Source organism: Dictyostelium purpureum (genome assembly GCF_000190715.1).
Source record: "Dictyostelium purpureum unplaced genomic scaffold DICPUscaffold_123, whole genome shotgun sequence".
Lineage (NCBI taxonomy): Eukaryota > Evosea > Eumycetozoa > Dictyosteliales > Dictyosteliaceae > Dictyostelium > Dictyostelium purpureum.
Genome location: NW_003519460.1, coordinates 21938 through 48148, shown reverse-complemented (window position 1 = coordinate 48148; position 26211 = coordinate 21938). Strand labels below are relative to the sequence as shown.

The window sequence follows — 26211 nt, the reverse complement described above, 5'->3', positions numbered from 1 at the left end:
TAAAGTTTTATCTATAACTTAAAAAAAAAAAAATGAAAAAAAGAAAATGTTTGATTACTTTAAAAATTTTTTAATTTATAGATAATTTTCACACACAAGTACCCACCACCAACAAACGACTCACACAAAATTAGACATCATAAAATCACTCAGCTTTATATTTTCATTTTATTATAATATTAATATAAAAATTTATCGTAAAGATATTATTTTTCCCTTAATGGTAAGTTAAAAAAAAAAAAAAAAAATTTTTTGTTGATGAATTTTTTAACAATGTAAAATATAAATAGTATTACTTGTTTTTGCAAAAATGATAGTTAAAATTTAAATAGTAGTTTTGGTGGGTACCCTTTTTTAAAAAAAATAATATATAAAAAAAAGTTATAAATAATTTTTTTTTTTTATAATTTCTTCATTCAATTCAAAATACAATTTACTTTTTAACCTTTTAAAAAATGACAATCTTATGTAAATATTTATTATTTTATAATTAACTATATTCTTATGTTTTTTTAACTTTTTTTCCTTAATTCTTTTATATGCAGCTGCTATTACTTCTCTCTCACCAATGAGCGGTTCATCAAAATCAAGAGTTTCTGCTGGTAAAGGTGCATCATCCATGGGTTCAAATAAGATTCAATGTGGCTCTTGTGACGCTGGTGGCTATTCATACTATTACTACTATTCAAATCCAGTAACCTACACCACAACCTATACCTATGACTACAGTATCGATGGTGGTGCTTCAAGCGGTAGCAGTGGATCCTCATCAGGAAGCGGAAGCGGTTCATGTAATTGTAATTAAATTTCCAGGCACTAACTTTATAGTACATATAATATCATTAAATGTGCTCATTGTAACAACAATATTATTACAATTTTGTATTAGTAATAATCAAATAAATGAATATAAACATTATATATAATAAAATTTATTTTGGTAATGTTTTTTTATAAATATATTTTTAAAAAATATAGGTTTATTTTTCTTTGTTATTTTAAAAAAAGAAATTTTATTACTTTTATATATACAGGGTTTTGGTTTTATTTTTAATCGGTAATAATAGAGCCAATACAGTCTTCATTATCATTGTGATTTTCTATATTATTACTATTATTATTATTATTATTATTATTATTATTATTATTATTATTATTATTATTATTATTATTATTATAACTATTATTTTTTAATAAGTTGGTTGTTTCATTTGTTGGTTTTATGTTTGAAACTGAATCTATTTTTTCATTTGATCCATTAGAATTTAAATTATTATTTTTTTCTTTATTTTTTTGAACTTTTCCTTTTATGAGATAACCTAAACCTAAAAATATTAAACTCACACCCATACCTGAAAATACAAAGAGTAATGACCAAGTTGCTTCTTGTTTAGTTTGTGAAGTGGTACAATCTTTAGAAAGGTAGTCCATGTTTTGAATAGAAACGGCATCACCAAAGAAAGATGATTGATGGTCTGTGGAGCAAATAGCATAAATACCATCATTGGTATATAGAAAATGAAAAGAATTCCAGAATAAAAATATATTTGAACCGTCCGAGTAAATAAAATGAGAAATATTTGTTTTTATCATATTATTTCTAAGATTGATATTGGAATCTATTGCAGATATTACCCCTTGGTCAAACACTTGAATACTATTACCAGTGAACGAGATTGTATTATCAAGCATTGTTACTGATGACTTTCTAAAATCGAAAACTGGATAATCTTGATTATAACTTCCTCTAGCATAGTTTATATCCAAGCTGCTATATACTAAATTTATAAAACAACCTGCACAAATAAAGAATGGTCCTTGATCGATAGTAAGTTGAATATTTGAATCTTTAAAGAAAACTTCGGCATTTAAAACATTAATGAATGGCTTGTTGTTTATGAGAGTGTTGGTTACGTTAACATTTTCAATGGAAACTCTACCTCTAACAACATATACTATTGGTTGGGTCAAAGAAATACAGTCAAACACACAGTTTGTTAAACTGACAGAAGTTGGAATGGATGGTGAGCTTACAACTGGATAGCCCATAATGAGAGTATATTGACTATAAAATGTACAGTTGAATAATGTAATTTGAATTGGTGGGCTACCGCTATATAAAGATGATACGAAATTGTTAGCATCATAATCGTCACTACTATTGCTACCATAATGGGAATCAGGTCCATTAAAATCCCAGTCAGATGAAGGTGGAGGTACTATAGATTCTGAAGTTACTGAAACTAATGGAGAAGCTTGATAAAAACTATATAATATATTGTTGAGTGTAATTACAATTGTATATATATTATTATCGGTAACACCACGATAACTTTGGCCATATGGAACTTGAATCAAAACAAAAACTGCAGAATAGCTGGCTGAAGTAGAAAGTGAAAAATTATTAATTGTGATATATGTTGAAATTTCGCTGTTGATTGAAAAAAGTGGTTCGGCTGAACCAAATATAACACCTGGAAAATATTGTGCATTATAAGTTGAATCAGTTTGATCTACTGAAACTGTAATATTATAGCCAGACACTTCTTGAACCTGAGCTGAATAACTACCTCTATAAAATACTAAATTGATAGGATTAACTTGCAAATTATTTGATTTGATAGTATTAAAAGCCCAAAATACTGTCGAACATGGGATTGTATTGATTCCAAAACCACAATTGGCAATATCTGCCCCACTATTTGAAATATAAATTGAATATACTATATTACTTGAATTATTAGTTTGTTGCGATAATACAAAATTATTATTATTATTAAAATTGTTTAAAAACAATACTAAAAAAATATTTAAAATTAAAATTTTAAAATATTTTATCATTTTTATTATTATTATTTTTTATTCAAAAAAAATAATAAAAAACTATTCTATGATTGACAAAATAAGTAAATAAACAAATAAATTAAATTAAATGATAATTATTTTAAAAAAAATAAAAAATAAAAAAATATTTTTTTAAAAATTTTAACCTACAAAATTAGGTTTTATTTTTCCAAAGATATTTTTTTACGAAAAAAAAAATTAAATTTTTATTTAATAATTATTTATTTTTTTCTCTTTTTTAAATTAAATAATATTAATATAAAAGTAATAATAATAGTTATAATAATAACAATAGTTTAATTATAATTTTGTATATAAATATTTAATTTATAAATAAATAAAATATATTTTTTTTTTTTAATTTTTAAATTTTTTTTTTTTTTTTAAATAAATAAAAATGAAAAATTATTTTATTTGTATTTTATTTTTATATATATTTTTAAATAGTAGTATAATAAAAGCACAGTATAATTATAATCATGTATATTATATCAATGGTACAGGAGATGATATATCAAATTCTTGCACAGAAGATTCACAATGTTATTCAATAGACAAAGTTGTATATGTTTTTTTACAAGAAATAAATGGATATTATTATTATAGCAACTATCCACCCTTAACAATATATATGGGCGAAGGAGCAAGTGTGTTTTCAAATGTAGATTTCAGACCATCATATCCATCTTCATCTTCTTCCTCATACTCTTCTTCACCAATTGGTCTTTATGGTTTCAACTTTACCCTTATTGGAACATCTGAGGGTGGGGTTGGATTAATAAATAATAATTCATTCCCATTCTTTTCAATCGAAACAGACTTTCAAACAAAACAAACTTATCTTAATTTTATCAACATAAATTATGGTGCTTTTGGTAATGCACAGTGTTTATCATCAAATGCTGCAAATAGCACTTCCATTACTGACTCGGCAGATTTTATTGAGTTATCAGCATTATATAATGTCCTAGTAAAAGTTACATTTGAAAATTTTACTTACTCCTGTAAATATAATGACAAGGCTTTTATCATGGTACAAGGTGAACCAAACCCAGAACAATCAGCATCAGAAGATTGGACAACTTTTAATACAGCATATAGTTTTCCATCTACACTCTACAGCTTTTCATTTATAAATTCAGTATTTCAAAATAGTTTTGGTTCAGTTTCTCTCGAATTAGCATCACCAATTTTAAACTCTACCTATTGTCCAGTAACATTAGAGTTTATTCAATCAAGTCTTTCAAGTAATGTTCAACCACAATCACCATTATTTTTAATGGGAAGAGGACAATTAATAGTTGAAAAAAGCAATTTCTTTGCATCACCTGAAACCTCATCAAATTGTTATGAACCTATTTTTCAAATGGGTAATGTAGAGGTTTATTTTAACGATAATCAGGTTTCAATGTGGCCAGTCCATCAAAGTACTTTAATCAATTGTGATGGTTGCTTTTTTACAGGTGTCTCTAACAATATATCATCAACATTCTTTAGCTCCAATCGATCATGTGCTTCAGAAAACCAATCATTATTTTCATTCTCTAGATCATCCTCTACCATTTTGAATTCAAATATAACAATGGACGAGCTTTATCCAAGTACCATCAGTGCAAAACCAAATTTAATTTATGCTTCACAATCTCAAATTTCTCTTAGAAGCAATTATATAAGTTCAACTATAGGCTCAGCATTAAATTATCAAAGTGTAAAATCGTTTATGTTTTCAAATGTTTTCTCAAGTAAAAGTTTTAATCCATATGTAAATTGTGACAAAAACTATCAAAACAGTTTCAATGGCGATAAATTCTCAACAGATATTGGTAGTAATCATGGTAGTAATTGTAACTCCTTTGTACAAAAACAAAAATTACAAAACGCTTTCATTTTCTCGGCCATTGGTGTTGGGGGTACTTTTGGATCTTTATTATTTTTATATATTTCAAGATATATCATTAGACGTTGCAGTGGACCAATAGATGACAATGAAAAGCATAAAATAATCAGTCGTTATTAAATTATTAAAATTTTAAATAAAAAATAAAAATAATTTTTAATTAAATTATTATTTCTAAAATAAACAAGAAAGCCAATAATAAATATACTCATATTATCAGCAAAATATTAGATTAGAGCTATGAAAAAAAAAAAGAAAGAAATAATTATGATGATAAAAATTTTTTTAGAAAAATAAGTTTTAGATATATACAATTTTTATTTATTTATGTTTTTTATATTATAAAATAGTGCAGCCGCATCCAGTATATTCGACAATCATAGTACCATGGCACCAATCACAAACAGTGTTTCCTTGACCCTATTTATAATAAAAATATTAGTAAAAATACAAAATAATATATGTAAATAATTTTATACTTACTTTGCAATGAAAACAATCAAAACGAGTTACAGTTCTACCACTACCCTTGCAGTGGAAACATTTTGCTCTTCCATTTTCACAATGTATACATTTCATTCTTTTAACTTCTTTTTCATCTGACATTTTATTTATTTATTTATTTATTTATATATATTTATTATTTAATGGTTTTTATTTTTATAATTTGATTTCTATTTATTATAAAAAAATATGCATTTTAATAGTTTTTTAGAATATCCATTGAAATAAAATAAAAAAATTATTTTTAATTTTTTCTTTTTCCCAAAAAATAAAGAATGAAAAAACCTCAAATCCTTTGGTTTGAGGGGAAAAAATTATTTTTTAAATTATTGATTCTTTACTCCCTATTGTTAAAGATTTTTTTGATTATAATTTTATAATAACTAAGGCACGGCTTTATAAAATTACCAATTTATAAAAACAACGATTTTTTGTTTTATTTTTTTATTTTATTTTATTTTATTTATTTTGACATATCAAAGAATAAATTTTTTCCATAAAATTAGAGTTCTTAACAAATAAGGATTATATGATATATTTTTTATTTACCAAAGAAATAAATAAAGAATCTTTTTTTTTAAAAAAATAGTTTCTTTAAAAAAAAAAAAAAAAAACATTTTTTTTTTTAATATAAAAAAAAACAAAATTATCTTTCAATTAAAAAATTTCAAAAAGAGATTTAATAATCATGGTATGTTTCTAAAAAAAATTCTCTAATAAAAAAGAAATATAATATTAATTTTACTATTAAAATTTGGAAACCATTTTTTTGAAATTTTAATTTATCAAAATCACTTTCGGTTTTATATTTTTATTTTATTTATATGTTTATATTAATAAAATTATTTCTATTTACTATTAAAGTTGTAAAAGTCATTGATCATTTAACATAAAATGATTCTTTTACAAACTACTTTATTTGAAAATAGCTTGATAAGGTTAAAAAGAATCATAATTATTCATTAAACCGAAATTTTTTTGTTTTTTTTTTTGATTTACTAAAAAATTTTTTTTTTTTTTTTTTTTTTTTTTGATTTTTTTCATTTCTACTTTTAATTTTTTTAAAAAAACTAATTATTTTAAACATTAAAATTTAAAATTAATTAATCAATTTATGTTTGTTTTAATTATTGGGTTGGTAATTTTTATTACTATTGGTTTTAATTTAGTTATGGGTTTATTAACTCCAACAAAAGATATTGTAAATATATTTATTAATAATATAGATAATAATAATAATATTGATAATAATACAGATAATAATATATTATTGTTTTATTAAATTATTAATAATAAGCTTATTTATTTTAATGTATACAGGATTATGAAAAATATGATTTAAAAAATAAAACAATTATTATTACTGGGTCAAATGCAGGTTTAGGTAAAGAGATTGCTAAAAAGATTGCTAAATTAAATGGACATATTATTTTTGCATGTAGAAATGAAAAGAAAGCAATGGAAGCAATTAAAGAAGTTAAAGATTTTACAAATAATGAAAATGAAAAATTGGAATTTATCAAATTAGATTTATTATCATTTGAAAGTATCAAAGAGTTTGCCAATGAAATAAAGAGAAGAGAGCTCCAAATTAATATTTTAATTAATAATGCTGGTATTATGTGGTTATGGGAAGACTTAAAATGGAACAATCCAATCACTAAAATAGGTTGTAGTCAATTCAATACCCAGTTTTTCGCAAATTATTTAGGCCATTTCATGTTAACTCAATTATTATTTGACAATTTAATGGAAAATCAAGCACGTATTTTAAATATTTCTTCATCAGTACACAGTCTTAGTAATTTTTCATTAGAGAATCTCACTGAAAATACATCTTACACTTTTGCAACCTACTGTCAAAGTAAAATGGCACAGATTCTCTCAACTTATCAAATGCACTCTCAAATCGAATCTATCGAGTCTGAAAAAAAGGCAACTGTTAATGCAGTCCACCCAGGTATTTTTGCAAGTGATATCGTTAACCTTCCATCACCACTAGACAAGTTATACTTTAAAATTTTTAAATCTGCTGAATATTGTGCAAGACACATTGTTAAATACGCAGTTTACGACGAATATCAATCAATCTCTGGTAAATATTTTGATGATACTAAAATCATTAAAACTTCAAAACAATCTTATGACACAAATTTATCTAAACAACTTTGGGACAAATCAATGGAATTGATCAAAGATTATATAATGTAAAAAATAAAAAAATAAATAAAAATAAAAATAAAATAGTTTTTATGTTTTATTTTAATGTATAAAAAAAAAAAAAAAAAATTTTTTTTAAACAAATCCCAGAAATTCGGGAATTGACATCGAAAATATTTTATCAAAAATTTTTATAATAAAAATTTTTTTTTTTAGAATTGCCTTTTATTTTAATATTTTACACTTAAAATTTTTTTAAATTTAATATTATACAATTGTCAATAATAAAGATGAATAGTAGGAGTAATTCAGTTTCAAGTTTAAATAACAATATAAATAATAATAAAACCACAACAAATAATATATTATATGATAATAATTATGATTTAATAAAAAATGAATTTTATAAATTATCAAATAATATTTTAAATATTTATGATTCATTAAATAATTATTGCGATTCAATAAAATTAATATATATCGGTCAAAATAGTTATTTAAATAATTCATTTTCATATTACGATTCTAATCATCCAATATCAAAATATGGTAATGAAATTTTAACTCAAATCGATCTGGTGTTTAATGAATGGGGTTTAAATCAAGCTGCAAACTTTCAAGCTTTAGTAGAGTTCTGTAATCAGTTAGATGCCATTAGAATAAAGATCGAATCTTATGAAAGTGGTAATAAAAGTGATTCAAATTTAAAATCGGAGGTATTCAATGATGTAATTCACCAATTTGACTGTAGGGTAAACAATTTCGATATACCTTTAATTAATATTCAGTTTTCTCTAAATAGTTTAATAACCTCAATCTCAACAATTCAAAACAATTCCTCATCTAGTCTTCAAAATAAAATTAATTTTATAAACCCAGTTTCTCATTTAAGCCAAATAAATACCAATACACAACAATTAAATGGGAAGATTAATAATAGTAGTAATAATAATATGAATAAGCCAATTAATAATAGTAGTAATAATATTATTAATTCATCAAATAATAGTTTAAATAAACCACCTCTACCAACTGCTTCAAATATTAAAAAGGCAAGCCTAAAACCATTGGCAAGACCATCTTCAGTAGAGATCCCAAAAATAGATGCCCCAGATAACATGTATAGAAGTGAAAATAAAGAAAAGCATATACTAGGTCAACATATTACACCTCCAGCAAGAGCCATTCCTCTTACCCCTCAACAACATACAACACCAGCACCAAGATTGGATATTTTAAAACAACAAACAAAACCTGCCGCTGCAACAATACAACCAATAAAACCTGCGGCAACACCACCACTATCCAGACCTTCAGATGATATTGTTCCAAATAGACCTGCACCAATACCACAACAAACAAATCATAACTTGGTTTCAAGACCTAGAGCTCAATCTGTAAATTATTCTTCACCTCCATTACAGAGACCTCCCGTATCCCCAATACAAACAAGACCTTCACCAGTTCCTTTGTTCCCCAAACCAGCACCTCAACCTTTACTACAAAAGCCTGCACCACAACCTTTACATCAAAAGCCTGTAACACAGCTTGCACCACAACAGCAACCATTAAGACCAACTCCAACATTCCCTAAGCCACTAGCATCACCATCACAACAAAATAATTTAAATTCACAGCCACCTGAACAATCAATTCACCAACCACTGAGGCCAGCACAATCATTTCCTAAACCTCTAGCAACTGCACAACAAAATAATATTGCAACCGAACCTCAATCAAGACCCCTTGCATCATCTTCAAGATCTCAAGCAAACTCTTATCAACAGCAAAATAAGAGTGCAAATGCATCTACACCTGCACCATACCAAAATAACAATTACATTAATAATTTCAACAGTAATAGTTTTAATTATCAAAGACCATTACCACAACCACAACCTAAATTCCAGCCATATCCTTCAATTGAAGAAAATAAACAAATGATTTCATCAAAGCCTACTTCTTCATCCTCATCATCCTCTAAAAAAGGATTTTCTTTTTCAAAGCTTGTAAAGGAAATTGAAGATGGTGTAAATAGCTCTAATGGGGGTTTTGGAATGGCGGTTATGGGTGGCGGTCCTTCCTGTGGCCTAACAGGTAGACCAATATCTAATGACCCTAATATTCAAGATTTAATGTATGACTATGAAAAACATAGAAAGAGTAATTATAATTATTATTTATTTATTTATTTTTATTTTTGTCTGAGCACAAAGCTTGTTTCACATTGCTCAATTAACATAAAAAATATTTCTTTTACTAATTTTTTTTTAATTTAGTATTTGGCAACAAAAGATTTAAACTTTCCTATAGCTATACGCAAACAGTATCGTATAAAAAGTTTAATAACAAATATACAATTCTTAAAGGTAAACCAGTCAGCGGATCATCAGTTTATTTATATATATTCGAACCACTTACATTCCAATCTCAAAATATTACAAGCTCAAATATTGTTTTTAGAGACAGTAATGGTTTTGTAGCCGAGCCCACTGTTATCTCTCACTTTCAAAATATTCTTAGTGTAGAGTTTAAAACCCCAAAAGAAGGTCAAACTTTTTATTGTGATTATGAATTTACAGCCGATCTTTACTCAGCAACACTTGTAGAAGCAGCACCAAATGAACAGATTCAAGTTGAACCAATTTCAAATTCCGAAAGAGAATTCTTTTTAAAGGTAGAAGGACAACTCAAATTTAATACACCAGAATTTGAACAATTCATTAATGATAACTTGTTATACCCTCAACAATATTCTGATGGAACCCTTGAAAGCAAATTATGTTTCTCTTATAGAGTGTCTCTTTATATAAAGTGCTATGTAAAATATGACCTTAGTTCTGGTAATCAAGAGCCCCTAGAAACAATAAGAAAAGGTTTGGGTAATTGTAGCTCATATTCTATTCTTTTTGCATCCATTTTACGTTATAATGATATTCCATGTAGAATAATAAGTGGTTTAGTAAGTCGTAAAAAGGAAACCTTACTTATTGGTGGAAGAGCAGCTCATGGTCAAAATGAATTTTATATTGAAGAAATAGGATGGGTACCCTACAACGGTGCATTTATGGACCACGGGGCATATAACTTTTTAGCATTTGGTAGATCATTAGGTGATCTTTTAACTCTAGGTATGTTGCAAGAAAAAGGAATTTTACCAACCGATCCAAATAATGAAAGAGATTTTCAAATGCTACACATTCAACCACCTGCAAGTTATGAAGGCACAAAAATTACAAGTGCAGATTTTATTACAGATGATCAACTCCAAAAAATTGATAATTATAGTTTTTTATTAACATAATAAAATATAAAAAAGTTGTAATTTTAAAAAAATTTTGTTTATTATTTATTTATCTTTATTTAATTTTTTGCCCATTTTGAAAAACCATTATTACTCATTAAGTAATCTGAAACTTGATCTTTTTCTAATGTTTTATAAAGAAGGGTTTGATTAAATACATTAAATGGATCTTTTTTTGTCATTTCAACAAAGAAATATACATAGTCACCACGAAGATATAGTTTTGGTAATTTACAATTTTCTTTTAATAAATTTAAAACTTGATTTGCATCACTTGCTAACTCTGTTGGTAGTTTAAATTTAAATGAGTATAATACAACATCTTGAAAGAATGCATTTTCACCTATATAGAATATAAATTTGATTTATTAGTTTAAAAGAATTATGATAATCATTTAAATTTATATGATATGTTACCTGGGAAAGCCCATAAATTAACTGATAATGGTTGTGGGTTAATGTTATTAGATGGATAACCATAACCTGTTGTAACTGGACTGTTAATATCCATATCTGAAATTGCACTGCAAATATCATTACTTGTTATTTTATCCATTGTAACTGATGAGGGTGAACCTTTAAAGAATTTGATAGTGTGTTGAGAATCACTTGTAACCTCTTCATTTTCTAAATATTTAAAGTATACAGCTGCTGGTTTGTAAAATGTTTCTAATTTTAAATATTTACCATCGAGGTATGGGTATGAGATTTCTTGAGATTTGTTAAAGTCTGTTGAAAATACATTTGCTGGTGTTGGTGGTTTACCATAGCTGTAATTAATTGCTATATCCCATTCACATGTAAAAATTGGACCTTTGCTCATATCAAAATGTTTCCATTCGATTTTTTTAAAGTCATTAATATTATTATCAAAACTAAGGTTCTTATACTTTGATTTTATTGAATTATAATCATTGTATTGATTTTCTGATCTTTTATTTACAATAGTTGCATTTGTAGAATATAAAGATTTGAAAGCAAATTGAGTATTTATAACTGGTCTATATAAATACACATTTAACAATGAGTTGGATAAAGTAGTATTTGGTTTTATTAGTTTATTTGTGAACATTTTGTGAAGATAAATAATTTGAAAAAAATTTTGAAAAAAAAAAAAAAAAAAAAAAAAAAAAGATGAAATGAAAAAATATTTTAAAAAAAAAAAAACCAATATCATTATTATAACCTTTCAAAATTTCGTTTAAATTTTTATTTATTTAAAAAAAAAAAAAAAAGATATTTATTTTTTATAAAAAAAAAGGTGTGAATTTAATTGAATAATATGTATTAAAGATTTATAATAAAATAAATGATGAAAAATAAAAGATTCTAAAATTGGTGTTTATTATAATAATTTTGCAACATTTTAATAAAAAAAAAAAAAAAAAAACCTTGCCTATTTTTACTTTAACTAAAATGAAACAAATATAAATAAATGATGAAAAATATTAAAAAGTTTTTTTGTATCCTGTATATTTCTCTGGTGATGAATAATGCTATACACAATAATGACAATAATAATAGCTATAATAACAATAATAACAATAATTATAACTGTTGTTGTTTTTTTATTTGTACATATAAATTTAAAACACTGTTAATTTATATTTTTATTAAGTTTTATTTTATTTTCTTGATTTTTTTTTTCCATTTTATTTTTCTTTTTATTATTATATATCTTTTATCTATCTATATTTAAATTTCTAAAACGTGATTAGTTGGATCAACAACATATTTGGCTGGTGGAGTATTTCTTTGCCATTTGGTACCACCAACAGCATCACATGCTATAAAAAAAAAAAAAAAAATTAGTAAATGAAATTGAAAAGGTGGGGTATGTGGTTCACCACACTATGATTTTATATTATTATTATTATTATTATCGCTGTTATATTATCGCTGTTATATTATCCAAGGTTATTATGACTATTTATGTTTTGGTTTATTATTCGTTGCAATACTGTAAATATTATTAATTTCTTTAATTATTATTATTATGATTGTTATTATGATTGTTATTATGATTTTTATTATGATTGCTATTTCTGATGACATACGAATATATGGATCTGGATGTTCCCAATAAATTGAAAAGTCTTCTAAATCTTTAACTAATTTTTGAACAACGAATGGGTTGGTTTCTTTTGCACCTTCTTTAACGGCAGAACGTAAATCACCAGCACTGAGTAAAAACATATCATAATCTTCAGAGTAATCTCTGATGGATTTGATTGATTTACGATAAAGTCTAACTACTCTTTGGGCGTGTGTGATCATTTTAAATATAATTAATTTGTGTAATGAAAAAAATTGATAAAAAAAAAAATAAAAAAAATAAAAAATAAAAAAATAAAAAATAAAAAAATTTAAAAAAAAAAAAAAAAAAAAAAAAAATTAAAAAAAAAAAAGGAAAAAATAAAAAAAATAAAATAAAAATACAAAAAAAGAAATTATCTGATTGAAAAATTATTGTATTTTATTTAGAACAATGTTTTTTATTGAATTTGTTTTTTTGATAATATTATCAAAATATTACAAATCTATTTTAGACTAAAGTGACGATTTTACATACAACTGAATGTTGTAATTGCTAAAATACCAGATATAAAAACGAATAAGATAATAAATACAATTTCACCGTAGGTATACATAATAGCTTGTAGTTCTGAGCTATATTGGATGGGTGGTGATGGGGATGGTGGTGATGGGGATGGATATGATGTTTCTGATGGAGTTACTGATGAATTGTCTATGCATGATACTTTGAAATCTTCAACTGTAACATCATCACCTGCTTTGCATTTGAAATTATTTGGTATATGATATTGTTGGTGATTTGGTTTTACGCAATTAGAATCATCAAATATATATGGAGTATATGTAAATGGAGATTCTTCACGTATAATGACATATTGACCACAGTAGAAAGTGCAAGTTTCGATGAATATATAACCAGTACCAAAGCAACGTGGAGATTCAATCAAAAAGAGTTTTTGTGGTTCACCAGGGGGTTGTGATTGAGAAATTGCTACACAAAATATAACAAATAATAAAATTATATTTTTATACATTTTTATGTGATGGGTTTAGAGTTTAAAATTTAATATTTAAAATTTTAAAAAAAACCTTTTTTTAAATTTTTTTTTTTTTTTTAATTTGTTTAATTTAATTTTTATTTATTTTTTATTTTTTATTTTTTTTTAAAAAATAATACCTTTGTTCACTTTCCCTTCTAACATTCCTTAAAATAAAAATTTCATAAAAAATAATATCTGTGTAGTTTATAATATAGTATTGATTACTTATTTGTTTTTTATTTTTATTTTTATTTTAGTGATAAATTTTCTAGTTGATTCTTGCAAATTTTAAATTTTGTTTTTATTATGATTACTATCAAACTATAATATATCAAATTAATAAAATATTTTGGGCAGTTTCCAAAAAAATTTATTTTTGGGTTTTTTTATTTTTTTATTTTTTTTTTTTTAAATTAATCAAATTTTTTTAATTTTATTAAATCAAAAAAAAAAAATATATAAATTTACACATGGAATCAATATTAGATATAGAAAATAATATCAATATCAATAATAATAATTATAATATTAATATTGATAATAAAAATAAAAATTTTATTAAAGAAATTAATAGTACCTTTAAAGATTTAAAAAATTATTGTAAAAATGATTCATTATTATATATATTTTATAGGTTAATTCAAGCAGATTATAATTTTTATCAACAATGTTTAGGTATTTTTGAAGGAATTGTGGGAATTCATTTTAAAAGTTTTATTTTAATACCAAGGGGTTCATTTGCCACTAAAACAGGTTTGAAATCAACAATAGATTTGGATTTAGATTTTATATTACCAAGAGAATTTGTAAAACCAGAGGATTTAAATTCAACATTGGATTTTCCTTTATTGTTAATTGAAATAAATCAAATTATATCAAAAACAGCAACCAATAAACAAATAACAATTAAAAGTATAAATAAAAATATTACAAGAAGTTTAAAATATGTTTTCACAGTTGAGGGTATCGAGGTTTCGGTTGATTTATTCCCAAAGTTGGTATCTATAGAAGGAAAATTGGTGTGTCCAAGTCACTTTAAAGATGAAACAGGTAATAGGTATTGGGAATATTCAAATTTTATAAGCGAAATAGAAAAACCACAATTCAAGAATTTCAAATAGCAGCAATACTTTTTATTAAACTTTATAAAAAAGACATTTTAGAAAAAGAATTAAAAAAGAACCCAAATATTGAGCCAATCATAATATTTTTAAAAGGATATCATTTATGCTTGGCTATGGATAAACTCATTGATAATGGAGAACCAGGTGCTAATATTGTAAGTATACATTAAAATTATATATTTATCTATGAAATAAATACTAATAAACATTTATCCTCAATAGAGTCTAAAATTCAGTGTTTCAATAATCCAAAATCTTATAATAAACATTTCAAACTATCTAATAATAGCATATGATAACAATAGATTCAATAATAACAGATACGAATATAGGGGTTTTAAAAAATCAGACTTTTTATTTGATGGTGTGGATCCATTTTATGAAGATCTAAAGCATTTAAAAGATCAAGATTTTAGAACATTAATATATTATTTAAATAAACTTCAAAAAAAAGTTATTGTTTTAAATAATTAACAAATAAAAACTATAACTATAAAGATAATAAATAAATAATAAATAATAAATAATAAATTACTAATTAAATAAACAAATCAACAAACAAATAAAAAAACCGACAAATAAATAAATCAACAAATATTATAAAATAAGTTATTAAAAATAAATTATAAAAAAACTAAATGTAACATAACTATTATATTTAGATTCAATTGCTCCAATTTAAGAAAGAAAGAAAAATCAGAGAAGCAAACAAAAAAACCTCAGAATCAACTAACGCTTCTGTTGCTTAGTGGACTATTACTGAAGTGTTTATTTTAGTTGTTAAAGTCAAGTTGATACCTCGATCAAATACTAGATCTTCAGGCAGAGTTTAAATATAAATTTTTAAAAATAAATTAAAAAAAAAAACCACGATATACAGCCATAAAATTATTTTTTTAAAAATTATATTAATATTAGGTGTTATTTAATTTATCTTTAAAAAAAATGTTGTATTTTTCTATCTTTTTAATTTTTTATAGAAAGAAAATATTTTATTTATATTTATAAAAAATTTCTATGACTTTTTGACAATATATTATATTACACCTTCATAATTATTTTACAAATTCATAATTATTAAAAAAATAAATATTATAAAAAAAACTTTATCAGAGAATGTGAACATCATTATTTTAAAAATGAAAATAAACAAAAATATCCTTATTAATTTAAATGAAAATTTCAAAAAAACGGCGAAAAATAAAATTTTTATTTAATTTTTTTAATTTTTTTAATTTTTAAAATAACCAACCTTCTTAGAACACCACCATTTTTAGATTTTTTAAATTTATAAAATGAAATAATCACCTATAAGCACATTCTAAGAAGACTTTTAAAAAATGATAAAAAATTATTTATTTTTATGTAAAGCTGCAAAAAACTATTTAATGGAAGAAAAAAATATTTTATTAAATCAAAAAATAAAATAAATAATTTAAAATAAACAAATAAATAAATATAATGGAATCAATTAATAATAATAACTCTCAAGATAAAGTTTGGTATATCACTGGTATATATTTCCCTATATTATTTAATATTTTTTTATAATAAAATACTTATATAGGTATTTCTATAGGCACTAGTACAGGTATTGGATTAGATTTATTAGAATTATTGTTAAATAATGGAAATAGAGTAACAGCTATTACACGTTCACCAGATCAAACAATTGATGAATTAAAGAAAAAGGGTACTAAAAACTTGGACAAATTATTAGCAATTAAAACTGATATTACTAACGATGAAAGTGTAAAAGAAAGTATAAAAAAAACCATTCAAGAACATGGTAGAATTGATGTAGTTGTAAATAACAGTGGCTATGGATTATTGGGTGCTGTCGAAGAGTTATCAGCTGAAGACATCCAAAAGATTTACGCAGTCAATGTATTTGGTGTATACAATGTATTAAGACACACAACTCCATATCTCAGAGCACAACGTTCCGGTTTAATTTTAAACATATCATCTTACCTTGGATACTCTACCATTGGCGGTAAATACTCTGCATATGAATCAACTAAACATGCATTGAATGGTATTACCCTATCATTACAAAAAGAATTGGAGCCATTTAATGTTTCAGTAGTATTAATTGGCTTAGGTGGTGTCCGTACAAGTTTTGTAAATGGTGGTAATTTTGCAGTAACCAAAAATTTAATCGAAGAGTATAACACAAACCAACTCATTGAAATGTTTAAAAAATACTCGCCATTCGCCAAAGGAGATCCAGTCAAAGTTGCTCAAACCATATATAATCTTTCAAATAGCAGCAAATTACCGGTATCATTAGACCTAGGTTCAGACTCATACCAAATCGCTAAAGCAACATTCGAAAATAGATTAAAAGGAGTTGAAGAAAATCATCAATTAACCTTGTCAACAGATTTTTAAAAGAAATAAATTTTATTTTATAATTTTAAATAAATTAATATTTATTTATAAAATATTAATTTATTTAAAATTATAAAATAAAATTTAAATAAATTATATAATATTAATTATATAAATAAATAATTATAATATATTTTTTGGTTTTATAGTTCTTTATTGAATGGCTTTTTTAGCACACAATAAAGAATTAATTATATGATATTTTATTTATTAATTTGTTTTTGAGGCAATAACCCATTTTGTTAAGGTAGCTGGTTGGAAACCTAAACCTCTCATTGCTTTTTGACTTGCTGCATTATCGATATTAATGTAACAGTATGGTTGAGTATATCCATTCTCTAACATTTTGATTATAATAAAGGATGATACTTTTTTAGCATAACCCTTTCCTCTATATTTGTCGTCTGTATATAAACTACCAATGCTACCATCAGTATAATGAATAATCCACGATGCTAATTCCCATTCGCCATTTTCATTTTTAACTCTATATGCACCTGAAATATTTGAACTACATGCTAATCTTAAAAAGTTTATTGATTCGTCTGATTTATATTTCCATCTATCGTCTTTTATTTAAAAAATAATTTAATATTAATATTATTAATAAAGATGAAAAACCAATAATATTACAAATGATACTTACTAACTTTTTCAGCATCTTCAATTGTTAATAAACTCTCGTTACCATCTAAATTCTTTTTTAATTCGTTGATTGTTTCTTGAACATTTGTAATTGGTAAAACTAAACTATCAAAAATTTCATCATCGATTCTAACTTGGTCAAAATATTTTCTTAATGATTCTATACAATATGATTCATTTTCTTTTAATAAACCTGCAAATACAACTCTTTCGCTGTAAAAAATATTAAAATATTAATATCTATTACTTTGTTCATTATGAATTTTAATATATAAATATTTACGTTTTTTTAAAATGTCTATCGATGCCAACTCTATTAATACCAACTCTATTATAAATTTCTTCCCAATTAATATTTGGGTGGTTTTTATATGGTGTTAAAAAACCATTTTCCCAATCTATTTTATCAAGGAATTCTGTTAAAACTTGAGAATTTAATGGATAGATGTTAAATTGTCCTCTATAAATGTCGATTAATAATACAATGGATGGGTCGGCTTCATTATCTACCAAGTTTAATGTATTTTGGCATTGAACTTGGTTTTCATATCTGAATAAATGGTGAAAACCTTTATTTTTTAAAATTATTAATAATTGTGTAGCTTGAGTATAATCAATTGGATTTAAAAGGTATTGTGGTTGTGGTGACATTATTGGTATCGTATAATGACAGTAGTTTTAAAAGAAAATAAAATAAAAAAAAACAAAAAAAAATAAAAAAAAAATAAAATTTTAAAAAAAAATAAAAAAAATAAAAAAAAATAAAAAATAAAAAACGAAAAAAAAAAGGTGGGTGCAATTTCATCTATTATCAGATATCTTGGGACAAACTGGGAATCCTAAAAAAAAACAAAAAAAAAATAATTGAACAAATCAATATTTTGTTCAAACACATAATATACCACATTTTAGCCGAAATAATTTTTAATTTCACAAGATATTTAAAATTAAAAAAATAATTTAAATAATGATTAACGTAAAGAGTAGCAATTTTTTTATTTTTAAAAAAAAAACACACAACACACCACAATAAATAAAAACTTTCACTGAATTATGATGATCAGTTTTTTAAATCCAAAATAAAAAAAATTATCTGTCTGGGCAGTGTATTGTTATTTTTATAAAAATTCCTAGGAATTTGAAAATAAATGAAATAAAACAAACAATAGTAAAAAAAAAAAATTAAAATATAAATAAAAAAAAAAAAAACACTTTTTATTTATAATTAATTTTTAAAATTTCAAGAAAGAATAAAAAAAAAAATAATTCAAATTCCAAACAACAAATAATGAGTATTATAAGTAAGTTTGGTATATAAATTTATCATTTTAATGGAATTTTGGTCATTTTAAAAATATTTAATCACTTTTTTTTTTATTTCGTAAATTTATATTTTCAAACAGATATTATTACAAATAGTTCATTGGGATATAATTCAAGAAACAATACAAATTATTCAAGTATTAGTTTCGGAGTTAAGGACTATAATAGTAACAATGTTCAAGTGTACAAAGATATTGAACTACCAAATTATGAAAATTCAACTAATATAATTTTTCCATATAAAAAAGGTTCAGTTTAAAAATAAAAAATAAAATAAAAAGTTACTACGTTGATTGGTAAATAAAGAAATAAAGAAATAAAACTTAAAATTATTATTTTTATTATTTATATTATATTATATTATATTATATTTTATTTTATTTTATTTTTTTAATAGAACTTATATTTATTTCCACTAAAACTTGTTGGATAAAAAATTAGTTTCTCTGTTTCATGTTGATAAAAATCATATTTTTCTATTGATTTTAAAAAATTAACATGATGATTTTGACTATAAATATTTTCTATGTTGGAGCTTTTCCTTTCTTTTCTTTTTTGATGTCTATAATTGAAAAACTTGTAATCGTGAAAGTTTGAGTTGATTTCTAAATATTGATTTTTTTTAAAACTTATATCACAAATTAAAGAATCCATATTATTTTTGTTTTCATTAATATAATTGATATTATTTTGTTTATAAAATGTTTTATATTTGAAATCTAATGTTTTAAATGATTTAATATCAATTGATTCCCAATCTTTAAGTGATAAAGAGTAATTGTTTTTTGTTTTGAATGATATTATTTTTAAATTTGGAAAATGAACTTGATTTGATGACAGTAAGTCGAATATTGATTGGATTGAAATTAGATAGTTTAGTGGTTTGAAGGTAATTTCTTCCAAGTTTATTGCATAACCACTAATAAAGGTTAAGAAGGTTTTTATGCTATCATCATTTGTGCCTTTAAAAGTTAATTTTGATAGATTTGAAAATTTCTTCATTTTTTCTATTTGTTCTATATTTTCTTCTTCTGGTGAGGGTAGCTTATACATATCATCAGAGGAAATACGATCTTTAATGATATATTTCTTTATTTTGAATAGATTATTCTCGAAATATTCATGTATGAAATCATTTGCTGGTATCGAGATAGATAGGATTGAATTTTCATAAAAATTCTTTAAAATGGGTACATACTGGTGCCTTTCAATTGACATTTTAAATTTGAAGGTTTTGAAACTACTAAAATATTCCAACTCTGATGAATAGTTTATTAAATCTAAAAAATCACATTTAATTATTATTGTTTTTAAATTTGGATGCTGTACCAAGTATATAAAATCACTGAATGGCGATTTGCAAAATGATCCATTAATTTCAATTGTTTCTAATGCTTTATATTCCAATAAGTTATTAAAGTTTTTATTATAGTTGAGCGAATATTTATCTAATGGTGTTGTTCTTATACTGGTAATATTTTCTACTTTAATTAATGACCATGGTTTATTTACTTGATCCTTTGGTAATACCTTCTCCATAGTTATAGTACACTGGTTATTGGTTAAATTTGACACATAACCAAAAAATTCTTTGTTGACCAAAGATAAATTTAATTTATCAATTATATTTTTATCATTCACTAAATATTTTAATATATATTTGATAATATATTGTGGTAAATAAACCATGTTATTATTATTATTATTATTATTTAAATTATGGGAACCTATTAATTGTTTTTTGTTGTATGTTTTATTATTGGTTATTAAATTATTAAATATTGAACTATTTGTTAAGTATTGATCTATTAGATTTATATTTAAATTGATTATTAAATCATCAAGAATTGATTTTATAAATTCTTGTTTAAGATAACTTGATTCTATCTTATAAAATAAAGATTTTAAACAATTTTCTATTGAATAGTTATTTTTAATTTTATAATATAAATTTAAATAAAGTGATTTAATGGATTCTATTTTGGTATTGGATGAATATGTTGGATTGTTGTGAGTAAAATGGGGTTCTAATTCACTACTATTATAAAATATTTCTTGGATCTCTTCCTTTGAAATTGTACTAAAGTTTACTATTAAATCAAATATTGAGTTTTTTGGTATGTTGGTGGGTGCTTTGAAATTCATTAGTTTGTTTGATAGTATTATAAGGTCAACGTATGGCATTGGTTTATTAGATACTCTTTTAAACCTGAATAGGTCCATAATATTCTCTCTCTCTAGGAACAAATACAGTGATGCACTTCTAAACATTCCGTTATCTAAAGCAAAGTTAAGATATTCTTTAAAAACTGGTTGCTGTTCTTGAAGTTGTTCATACTGCTTATTGGTCATAATAATGGACTCTATTATATTTTTAAATTTATTTTGAACACAATTGAATATTTCCAATAGACCCAACACATTTACATTATATTCTATTTCTCTATTGGGGGTTGTTATTCTATTCTTTCTTTTATTTAATATTTTAATTAGATACTCTAAATTATTTATTAGAATCTCTTCTTCAAATTCTATTATCATGCATCTACCCACTCTTGATGATAAAACTATATAGTTTATTCCATTTGTTACTCTTTTAAATGATTCTGTACTAGAGAGAAGTATAAGGCTTGAAGTATATTTTATAAATTTGTTTAAAAATAGGTCTTTGTTAAATTCCTGCTTGTCCATCTTTGGTCTGATTAATAAAATTGTGAAAAATAAATAAATAGTTTGAATATTTTTCTTTTTTTCATCTTCTATATAAGTGTATAGAGTCAATAAAATATCTTTAAATAACCCCTTTATTAATTTTAAATAAATATATATATATTAGTATATAATGATAGTATATAATATTGGGTATTTATATTTATATTATTAATATACTTACATTTTCATTTATAATATCTAAATTATTCTTTATCATCATATAGTAGTCATAATAGTCTATTCTATGTAGGACCATGTCATCTGTCAACAGCCTGTGGAATAGTGGATAGATTTCATTTGGTTTATAATTTGCATAAATATAATTTTGATAATTTTGAACAATGAGAAATTCATAAATTTCGCCATATCGTTCAAGTATTCTATTTTATATGTGTATAACAAGAAAATGAGATATTAGTGTTATATTTAATAATAATATTGTAATTCTGTGTTTGATAAACATACTTTTTGATTTTAATATATTCATTTTCTTGTATATTATACTGACCCTTTTTATTATATAAAAATGTTATGAAATTATAAAAAAATAATCTTAAATTTTCTTCTTCATTTTCGTTTTGGTCATTTTTGCTTGGTGAATCATTTGACGGGTGTTGCAAGTTATTTAACAACAAATAATCACAAATTTTGTTGATTTCAACATTGTTTGAATACCAATCTAAATTTATAAAATAAGAATTTAAATCTTCTTCCATTTATTATATATATATATGTTTATTTATATTTATTTTTACACTTTTAAACATTAAAAAATTTAAATTTTTTTTTTTTTAAAATTTTAAAAATTTATTGAAAAAATTTAAAATAAAAATTAAAAAATAAAAAGAAAAAAAAAAAAATAGAATAATCTAAAATTAGAGTTAATAAATTAAATCAAAAAAAAAAAAAATACAATTATAATAAAGAATATTTTATTTTTTTATGATATATTCTATGTTTAGATTTTTAAAGAGATAGAGAAAATAAATTTTTTGGTGGTCAAAAGATTTTGCATGGTGTTTTTTTTTTCGCTAAGTTTTTCTTTTTGAAAATGTAATAAATAAAAATTTTAAAATGATAATATAAAAATGATTATATGTTTTTAATGATTTATCAATTTAGGGTTCTTTATTATAATATAGTTTTAGAGTAAATTTAACAGCATCTTCTACGACGATGTCCAATATCGATATCAATATTGATAAAGTTAGTGTTACCACTACTGCATGGATTAAAGCATGGATTGAAACCACATGAACTGCCACCTAAGCTATTACCAAACCAAGCTGATTCATTATCAGAGAATGAGACACTTCCAGATGAGCTTAGCATTGATTTAGATGAGGCACCGTTAACTGGGTTCATTGATGAAATAGATTCTATATAAAAAAAATAAAAAATATATGTTTATATAAATATTTATAAATTTTAAAATATAGTTTTATTAATATTTACTAATAATTGACATTTTAAAATAGTGTTATCTTTTTAATATTTGGTTTGTTTTTTATTGAAATGAAAATTAATTTTTTTTTTTTTATACATTGGTAAATTTGTGTAAGATAAATCGTCTGAAGAAATAATTTATAACAACAAGATGATTTTATAAAATTAAATAAATACATTTTGTTAAAAAAATAAATAAAGAAAAGAAAAGAAATTATTTAATATAAAAAGGATTTAAATTTATTTAAATAAACATCAAAGCAAAAAAGAAAAGAGGTTAAAAAATTAAATGAAAGAAAAGTAAAAATTAAAATTATTTTTTATTTGTTATTATATTTCCCTAAAAAAAACCTATATAAATATAATTATTATTATTGCTTTATATTATTATTATAATTATTAATATTATCTATAAAACCTTCGATGTTGATTTGGTCTGGATTATTTCCAAAACCAGTGGAATTTAAGTTTGGTAATGATTGTATATTACCAATTAAAATTCTAACCCTTCTTCTTTGGGTACTTGATAAAACACCAGCTCTATAACCAATAAGTGTCTTTGCTAGCTTTTGACACTTACATTCAAAATTGGAATGTAATCCCTCGGTGATGACAAGATTACATTTATTGCACTTCATATCCTCGTCTCTATGAAGTTCATTTTGTGGGGTTGATGGTGGTGGTGGTGGTGGTGGTGGGAGCTCAGTTGAGTTACCATTGGCAGATTCATTTGGCTGTCTGAATCTTTCTCTTCTTCTTTCTATTTCAAGTAAACTCCTGACTTCAGCTCTTCTTGTACCTTGGTTGGGTTGTTGGAATCTTGCTAATCTATTTTCTAGACCTACCAAAATTCTTATTCTTTCTGAGTTATCCATATTATCCTGTAATAATTATAATTTATAAATATGTTTTTTTTTTAATAGGTTATAAAAAATTATTATTATTTGTAAAAAAATTATTATTGAAATAAAAAAAATAAAAAAACTATAAAGTTGTTGGAATAAAAAAAAAAAAAAAAAAAATAAATTATAAATTAAAAATTATAAATTATAAAAAATATAAAAAAAAATAAAGAGAACTGTTTGAAAATTATAATAATAAAAAGGAAAAAATATAGATTTTCTTAAGATTAAGTATATGTACCTTTTTTATTTATGATTAATAATTTTTTTTATTTGATTTGGATTTTTTATTTAATTTTCTTTCAAATGATACCCAAAACATTATATTTACATTTGAAAAAAAAATGGTTTAACAAAAAAATTAAAAAAAAAAAGAAAAAACTTATTTATTATAATCATTCATCATTATTTAGAACTGAATTAAAACAAATAGGAATAATAATTATTTAAATAATGATTATTAAAAAATATTAAAAAAAAAAAAAAGATTATTATTCATATCATCATTGAGTGATGTAAACAGCAGGGAAAAAGATCGACCACGAAATAACTTACAAGAAAATGCATTTCATCAGAACAGCAATTATTTAATAAAGAAGAGGGGTGGTTAGATTATTTTTTAATAAAAAAGACTAAATATTATTAGATTTTAATCAGTTTAGGGTTGTTTATTTAAATACATATGTTATTTAGTTTTAGAGTAAAATTAACAACATCTTCTACGACGATGACCAATATCGATATCAATATTGATAATGTTAGTGTTACCACCACTGCATGGATTAAAGCATGGATTGAAACCACATGAACTGCCACCTAAGCTATTACCAAACCAAGCTGATTCATTATCAGAGAATGAGACATTTCCAGATGAGCCTAACATTGATTTAGATAAGGCACCGTTAACTGGGTTCATTGATGAAATAGATTCTATGAAAAAAAATAAAAAGTATATGTTAATATAAATATTTATAAATTTTAAAATATAGTTTTTTTAATATTTACTAATAATTGACATTTTATAATAGTGTTTTTATTTTTTTAATATATTGTTTATTTTTAATTGAAAATTTTTTTTTTTTTTTTATATATTGATAAATTTGTGAAAGATAGTTCTTCTGAAGAAATAATTTATAACAACACATATTTATAATTTTTAAAATAATTTAATAAATTTAAAATTAAAAAAATTAAATAAATCAATAATTATTTAAAAAATTCACCCTGTTTATTAAATTATAAAAATTTTCATTTTAATCTATAATTTAACATAAAATAATATAATAATCAATCTCTAATAAAAATAATTCTAATTATTATTAAAGATTATATATTTAATCACCACAAAACTAGGTTACATAGAGAAGACACAAAAAGTTCAACAAGATCTTTCTTTAGGTATTATATTTTGGATAAAGAATATGTTCATAATTGTGTATTTAAAAAAGAGATACTTCCTTTTGACACTATTTAGTATCATCTTTAATATCTGTAAGTAGTAGCAATATTAATAAAAACATTAAATATTCAAATACTAATATAACTTTCATTATTAGAATTCATCTATTTTATCATTATCACAAGAGTTTAAGGTAAAATCAAATGATGAAGATAACTATGGAATTACAAATAAAGGAAAACCAAAATAGTGGGGTAATTCTTACACTTTTAGATATTTCAGCTACAACAGTAATACCTGCATCTTTTCCTGCACCTATAGCATAAAATAACATTAAAATAATAGTTCACCATCTTTGAATACTTCAAAAGGTATCAATGATAATGGTTCAAGTACGCCATTTCAAGTAAAATTTATCGAATACTCTTGCTTCTGTTGATATAATCGATCTAGATGATAAGCAAACTACGAAAATCAACA

The 26211-nt window shown here is 23.2% G+C and overlaps 15 protein-coding genes across 15 annotated transcripts; 5 read left to right on the top strand and 10 right to left on the bottom strand.

The window, feature by feature from the left end:
- Positions 1–992: 992 nt before the first annotated feature.
- On the bottom strand, positions 993–1718 carry DICPUDRAFT_92048 (uncharacterized protein). The gene has a single exon (XM_003288091.1). The coding sequence runs from the start codon at positions 1690–1692 to the stop codon at positions 1051–1053; it is 642 nt and encodes a 213-aa protein (XP_003288139.1). The 5' UTR covers positions 1693–1718; the 3' UTR covers positions 993–1050.
- Positions 1719–3241: 1523 nt separating this feature from the next.
- Positions 3242–4861, top strand: DICPUDRAFT_152353 (uncharacterized protein; the record flags this gene model as incomplete). Its single annotated transcript, XM_003288105.1, has 1 exon — positions 3242–4861. The coding sequence occupies one exon, from the start codon at positions 3242–3244 to the stop codon at positions 4859–4861; it is 1620 nt and encodes a 539-aa protein (XP_003288153.1).
- Positions 4862–5080: 219 nt separating this feature from the next.
- On the bottom strand, positions 5081–5347 carry DICPUDRAFT_152352 (uncharacterized protein; the record flags this gene model as incomplete). Its single annotated transcript, XM_003288090.1, has 2 exons — positions 5081–5161; positions 5225–5347. 2 exons carry the CDS (start codon positions 5345–5347, stop codon positions 5081–5083), a joined length of 204 nt encoding a protein of 67 aa, XP_003288138.1.
- Positions 5348–5933: 586 nt separating this feature from the next.
- DICPUDRAFT_78961 (uncharacterized protein) lies at positions 5934–7456 on the top strand (the record flags this gene model as incomplete). The annotated part of the gene is made up of 2 exons (XM_003288104.1): positions 5934–5936; positions 6566–7456. The coding sequence occupies 2 exons, from the start codon at positions 5934–5936 to the stop codon at positions 7454–7456; spliced, it is 894 nt and encodes a 297-aa protein (XP_003288152.1).
- Positions 7457–7695: 239 nt separating this feature from the next.
- Positions 7696–10709, top strand: DICPUDRAFT_152350 (uncharacterized protein; the record flags this gene model as incomplete). The annotated part of the gene is made up of 2 exons (XM_003288103.1): positions 7696–9568; positions 9685–10709. 2 exons carry the CDS (start codon positions 7696–7698, stop codon positions 10707–10709), a joined length of 2898 nt encoding a protein of 965 aa, XP_003288151.1.
- Positions 10710–10768: 59 nt separating this feature from the next.
- On the bottom strand, positions 10769–11781 carry DICPUDRAFT_78959 (uncharacterized protein; the record flags this gene model as incomplete). The annotated part of the gene is made up of 2 exons (XM_003288089.1): positions 10769–11052; positions 11127–11781. 2 exons carry the CDS (start codon positions 11779–11781, stop codon positions 10769–10771), a joined length of 939 nt encoding a protein of 312 aa, XP_003288137.1.
- A 502-nt stretch (positions 11782–12283) lies between these two features.
- On the bottom strand, positions 12284–13005 carry DICPUDRAFT_94575 (uncharacterized protein). Its single transcript, XM_003288088.1, has 2 exons — positions 12767–13005; positions 12284–12496 (listed from the first exon to the last, which is right to left on the bottom strand). The coding sequence occupies exons 1-2, from the start codon at positions 12984–12986 to the stop codon at positions 12405–12407; spliced, it is 312 nt and encodes a 103-aa protein (XP_003288136.1). The 5' UTR covers positions 12987–13005; the 3' UTR covers positions 12284–12404.
- A 268-nt stretch (positions 13006–13273) lies between these two features.
- On the bottom strand, positions 13274–13780 carry DICPUDRAFT_152347 (uncharacterized protein; the record flags this gene model as incomplete). Its single annotated transcript, XM_003288087.1, has 1 exon — positions 13274–13780. One exon carries the CDS (start codon positions 13778–13780, stop codon positions 13274–13276), a length of 507 nt encoding a protein of 168 aa, XP_003288135.1.
- A 456-nt stretch (positions 13781–14236) lies between these two features.
- Positions 14237–14979, top strand: DICPUDRAFT_92046 (uncharacterized protein). The gene has a single exon (XM_003288102.1). The coding sequence runs from the start codon at positions 14257–14259 to the stop codon at positions 14905–14907; it is 651 nt and encodes a 216-aa protein (XP_003288150.1). The 5' UTR covers positions 14237–14256; the 3' UTR covers positions 14908–14979.
- A 1392-nt stretch (positions 14980–16371) lies between these two features.
- Positions 16372–17304, top strand: DICPUDRAFT_33595 (uncharacterized protein; the record flags this gene model as incomplete). Its single annotated transcript, XM_003288101.1, has 2 exons — positions 16372–16423; positions 16490–17304. The coding sequence occupies 2 exons, from the start codon at positions 16372–16374 to the stop codon at positions 17302–17304; spliced, it is 867 nt and encodes a 288-aa protein (XP_003288149.1).
- Positions 17305–17514: 210 nt separating this feature from the next.
- Positions 17515–18600, bottom strand: DICPUDRAFT_33583 (uncharacterized protein; the record flags this gene model as incomplete). Its single annotated transcript, XM_003288086.1, has 3 exons — positions 17515–17866; positions 17938–18162; positions 18233–18600. The coding sequence occupies 3 exons, from the start codon at positions 18598–18600 to the stop codon at positions 17515–17517; spliced, it is 945 nt and encodes a 314-aa protein (XP_003288134.1).
- Positions 18601–19662: 1062 nt separating this feature from the next.
- On the bottom strand, positions 19663–22700 carry DICPUDRAFT_78953 (uncharacterized protein; the record flags this gene model as incomplete). The annotated part of the gene is made up of 3 exons (XM_003288085.1): positions 19663–22074; positions 22166–22364; positions 22450–22700. The coding sequence occupies 3 exons, from the start codon at positions 22698–22700 to the stop codon at positions 19663–19665; spliced, it is 2862 nt and encodes a 953-aa protein (XP_003288133.1).
- Positions 22701–23139: 439 nt separating this feature from the next.
- On the bottom strand, positions 23140–23452 carry DICPUDRAFT_152341 (uncharacterized protein; the record flags this gene model as incomplete). Its single annotated transcript, XM_003288084.1, has 2 exons — positions 23140–23363; positions 23440–23452. 2 exons carry the CDS (start codon positions 23450–23452, stop codon positions 23140–23142), a joined length of 237 nt encoding a protein of 78 aa, XP_003288132.1.
- A 349-nt stretch (positions 23453–23801) lies between these two features.
- On the bottom strand, positions 23802–24305 carry DICPUDRAFT_78952 (uncharacterized protein; the record flags this gene model as incomplete). Its single annotated transcript, XM_003288083.1, has 1 exon — positions 23802–24305. The coding sequence occupies one exon, from the start codon at positions 24303–24305 to the stop codon at positions 23802–23804; it is 504 nt and encodes a 167-aa protein (XP_003288131.1).
- A 733-nt stretch (positions 24306–25038) lies between these two features.
- DICPUDRAFT_152339 (uncharacterized protein) lies at positions 25039–25350 on the bottom strand (the record flags this gene model as incomplete). Its single annotated transcript, XM_003288082.1, has 2 exons — positions 25039–25262; positions 25338–25350. The coding sequence occupies 2 exons, from the start codon at positions 25348–25350 to the stop codon at positions 25039–25041; spliced, it is 237 nt and encodes a 78-aa protein (XP_003288130.1).
- Positions 25351–26211: the final 861 nt, after the last annotated feature.